The sequence below is a fragment of the Microtus ochrogaster genome, linkage group LG9 (assembly GCF_000317375.1).
Source record: "Microtus ochrogaster isolate Prairie Vole_2 linkage group LG9, MicOch1.0, whole genome shotgun sequence".
Classification (NCBI taxonomy): Eukaryota; Metazoa; Chordata; class Mammalia; order Rodentia; family Cricetidae; genus Microtus; species Microtus ochrogaster.
In genome coordinates, this window is record NC_022034.1 from 36,919,498 (window position 1) to 36,924,248 (window position 4,751).

The following is a 4,751-nucleotide window of genomic DNA, read 5'->3' on the forward strand; positions in this document are numbered from 1 at the left end:
TGGGATTAATGGCATGTGCCACCATTGCCTGGTGATCCTTCATTATTTTTTGGATTATGAGACCTTAAAAAGTTATAAGAAATCAAGATAGAGATAGATAGATAGATAGATAGATAGATAGATAGATAGATAGATAGATAGATAGATAGATAGATAGATAGATATGCCTGTTTCTTAGATGGAATCAATAGCTAGTATTTTTAACTAATCTTTTGATTTGAATTTCAGAAGTTCAAGATCTATTTGCCCTCTGCCTTGGCTAATAGTAAATTCATTCTGCTCCTTTTTCTTTGCTTTTTTTACAGTACGCTGTCTGGCTAGTCCTCTGGGTGACGTGGAATGTGTTTGTTATCTGCTTCTATTTGGAGGCGGGGGATCTCTCAAAGGTAATTTGTCATCTGATTTGCTGAGTTAACCCCTGTGTTAATAAATCTCCTTCCAAGTTAGGCCGAGTCTTCCCCAGCTCTTGTCTTCTATATAGTGGGTGAAGGTGAATTAAAGGAAGTCTCAGTCTTTCCTCTATGATTTATCATCACAAAGATGTATTTGATGCTTTTTAGCAGAATTAACTTGAGGTATAAGTTATAACACTGCTCATGAAATATGTTTTTTTTATCATTCATGAGAGAATTCTACGGCCAAATAAAATATTTCTCAGAGACAAATATCTCTAAGATTTTGAAGTTGCTTCATTTCCTTGTATTAAACAATGTTTTCCTGATTCAAATCATAATACGATAATTTAAACAATCCATAAACTGTTAACAGAAAGAAATATATTGTTACAGACGTGAATAAAATAGATACACCGTTCTAACATAGTATAAAAGATGTAAAACATTTGCTGTTTTCACTATGATTTCTTTATTTAATGTGTGAGGAGCACTGTTGCAATTTTAACATGTATTTATTGAGTACTGAAATGATATAGTCTGCAGACCTCTAAAGGCACCATTGCTATATTGTAGTAAGTTGCAGCAAATAGCTCAAATAAGACCATCCATTTAAGTAAATCCTGACTCTGGAAAGAATTCATGCCTTGTTCTTCTTGCTAATGCTGAAAGACATAAGTTGTGACATATTTCTTGTTATCACTATCACATTAGCAAATATCAGAAAGATACGGACATCTTTAATCACAGTATTCAGAAGAAAAGTCTCTGGACAACACTTCCCCATGTCCACATATCTGGTCAGGCTAGAGAAATAGGGGGTGATAATATATATGTGTGGAAATTTGACAAAACATTCAGCATTTTTAATAGTGCTCGCTTATCATTTGATCTGTGCTATGGATTAATGTCAAGTAGAAATCATTTTGATTTATCTTGGTTCGATGACAAAAGATGGAGAGAAAATATGAGTGTGACATTGTGGGATGAGGAGGAATCTAGGGATGTATTTAATGATCAGATTTGGGTCTAGTTCCTCACAGTCAGCCTGGCGAAGGACCACTTGGTGATTTGTTCAGAGTCATTCTATATGCTGTGGCAGCAGACAGCCCATCTGGGAAGGGGCTGTGACCAATGGAGAAAAATTGTTTCCTCTGCTCTAGGAGGAACACAGATGGAATCACGGCTTAAAAGGCAGTATGCTTTCCCAGGGACCTGAATTAGTCCCCCATTTATATAGCTATACTCTTCTGTAACCCACTTTCTTCAAAGAAATTCCACATTAGAATGAGACTGAAGAATATTCTCTGTTTAAAAGAATCACCTTAAAATTGTAAGTCAGATGTCAAGAGTATTGACAGAGTTAGGTGGTTTAGCAAACCACAGTTTCTTTAACATAAAAACACAGAGCACAAGAGTTGAGGCAAGCTGAGTGCTCTGATGTTCTCTGGAGATAGCAAACTTTCGTCGTGTGTCTGCAGAGACAGGATAGAGGCTGGGATCTCATGATTTTGAACAAGATCATTAAACTTTTGTGAGGGAACATACTAAAAGCCTAAAGCCCAAGCAAGCTGCAAGCCAAAGAGAGAAATCTTTTTCTTACGGCCATCTAATGATAGTCTGTCGTCAGCAATGAAGCAGTTAACAGTATTTTCTTGTTCACCAAGGCTTCAGAATACATGAAAATTTAATCATCTCCTTTTAACAAAGAGTCTAAAATAAAACTGTAAAGGGCTAAGTTCTATAGTTATCTGTTCTGGGTTTTCTTTGATGCTCAGAGGGTTTGAAGAAAGAGTGATTGTGGCATTTAATTCTTTAGTCTGTTGTAAGTAGCCCACACTGTGAGGAATATAATGCGAGAAAGAAGCATGAGTGCCTGAGATGTACAGATTCACGACAAATCAATAAGGGCTCAGCTGAGCCTACTTATAGTAGGCAGATTACAGCACATAAAGTGCTTTCAACCCGCTAGAGAATAAGACAGTGTGTTTCCTATCTGAATGCTCCATTACTTGAATCTTGGGGATAAATACAGGAAATCAAATAAGAGAAGGCATTTAATGAGATGTATATAATGAGACAAATGTATTTTTTCCATAAAACATGAAAATAGGTAATTTGCTTTAGAACAGATATAGGCAAGAAATGATAAAACTTAAAAGGTAAATTTTAGTTACTTATATAGGGATCAAAATTTGGGTTATCTTTTCTATAGTATTTTTCAGTTTAATTTTCTAAGCAAACAGTTTTCCATAGGATTATGAACTGCATACCACCATGAATAAACTCAGTGCCTATAATCAGTAATTATTTGATTACAATAATATAGTATGTGAGACTAAGCTGTTTGAACTTTGGTTGTCATTTATAAATATATGGTTAGTGCTATGAAAATACATCATTACCAAAGTTTTAATGACTATGTTAGAAATTGTAAAAGATTCAAGAAAAATAAAAATTAGTTTCATTTTTATCAAATACAGAAACTGCATTTTAAGTTTCTGTTAAGATAACATATAATATGAATATATATGTGCATACATATGCTAATATATAATTTATATGAATATATCATACCAACAAAATATGCACGAAAAGGTAACAATTTCTACATAATTTATATCAGTAGCTACCATGATAGTGTTTAAACTAAATATTGTCAAGTATCATATAATATGTTGTTTCTTGAGTTGGGATTTTAATAGATGTCTTGTTTGGAAACCAAGAGGAAGTAGATTTTCAATTCATGTAAATGGTAGCTGTTTGAAGTTGCCTTTGAACATTAAACATGAAGTGAAATAACAATGAAGCAGTAGCGTTAGTAGTTTTGGGAAGTCTTCATATGTAGTCTTATTTCAGTAAATTATACTAGGCAATTATTATTCTCTTATCATTTTTCAGATAGAAATGAAAACCTATCCTACCCATCAACTAACTTGAATTATTGCAAAAAGATGAAAGATATGTTATTTAATCAATAGTAAATTTTGGGTTCAAAGTACCTAACAGAACAAAAGCACATGTACTATACTTATTTACTTATTCATTTCATTTCCTGGGATGAGAAAATAAGTTTTCATAATAACACATTAGGACAAACATGTTGGTCTGCTCAAATGTTGAAAACCTGAAATTGTTAGATGTGGAAAAAATTGTATCCTGCTCCAACTGAAGCTGCACATCACCAAACCTTCTAAAGGGGCTGTTTGGAAGAGCCATTTGTGCCTCTCTCTTCTGAGGAGAGGCATTGGTCAATGGTGATCATATGTTACAGGAATACAACAATAATCTTAAAGAGAAGGCAGACAATGGGATTACTTTATACCCAGGACAGACAAATTTGCTTTCTCTTAAACCTGTGAAATGAAGGACAGGACACATGTACATATCTGTCAGATTTCACTAGACATTTGAAATTTACTTGGTGAAACCTTGGCAATAGTATTTAATTATATCTACTTGTGTGTGTTTGTGTGTGTGTGTGTGTGTGTATGTGTGATTCACAAGTACATGGAAGCTTCTTCTAGAAAGCTGCTACATTTTAATGACTTTTGTAGTTGTTTTTATGGTCTATATTTAATTTATTATTAAATGTTGCCATCTGAAAGAGCCAGATAATACATTCAATTCGAGCTTTGGGGAATAAAACTGTTCTCTTCTGTAAGAAGCAGAAAGAAGATAAAATCTTCCATACACTGTAGACTAAAAGGAATAAATCCTTAAAAACTGAAATGAGTAGAAGACAAAATAATGAACTCTTACAGAAATTGTAGTTTTTCATATTCCACAACAAATACATTATTTATTTAGAGAGATTCCAATGTTTGTACATACTTATGTTTAGTGAAATCAATGTTTATATCAAATTTGTCTTCTATAACCTTGTATGTGAAAATGACATATGTTATAGTCATTCTACTTATATTCATGTTTCTTCAAAATCTAATATTCATTTTTAAGTGAGATATGATTGTACCCCCCATAGCATAATTACTAGACAGACAATCAGAAAAATGTCAGGTTCAAGTCTTGCCTGAGTTGTAGAAAATGTTCAAGACTACCTTGGGCAATCAATGTGACACTCCCTAAATATAAAACCTTCCCTAAATATAAGACCCAGCAATACCACTTTTGGGTATATATCTAAAAGATGTTCATTCATATCACAAGGACATGTGCTCAACTGTGTTCAAAGCAGGATTGTTTGTCATAGCCAGAACCTGGAAACAACCTAAATACCCCTAAACCAAAGAATGGATAAGGAAAATGTGGTACATTTTTACAATGGAGTACTACACAGCAGAGAAAAATAATGGCATCTTGAAATTTTGAAGGCAATGGATGGATCTAGAAAACATC

General features: G+C 33.5%; 1 protein-coding gene across 1 annotated transcript in view; it reads left to right on the top strand.

The window, feature by feature from the left end:
• Positions 1 to 4,751, top strand: part of Nkain2 (sodium/potassium transporting ATPase interacting 2) — an 857,503-nt gene that overhangs the window by 517,418 nt on the left and 335,334 nt on the right. The window contains exon 4 of the mRNA XM_026787356.1: positions 306 to 386. Coding sequence (XP_026643157.1) covers positions 306 to 386 — 81 coding nt within the window. The remainder of the gene's footprint in view (positions 1 to 305; positions 387 to 4,751) is intronic.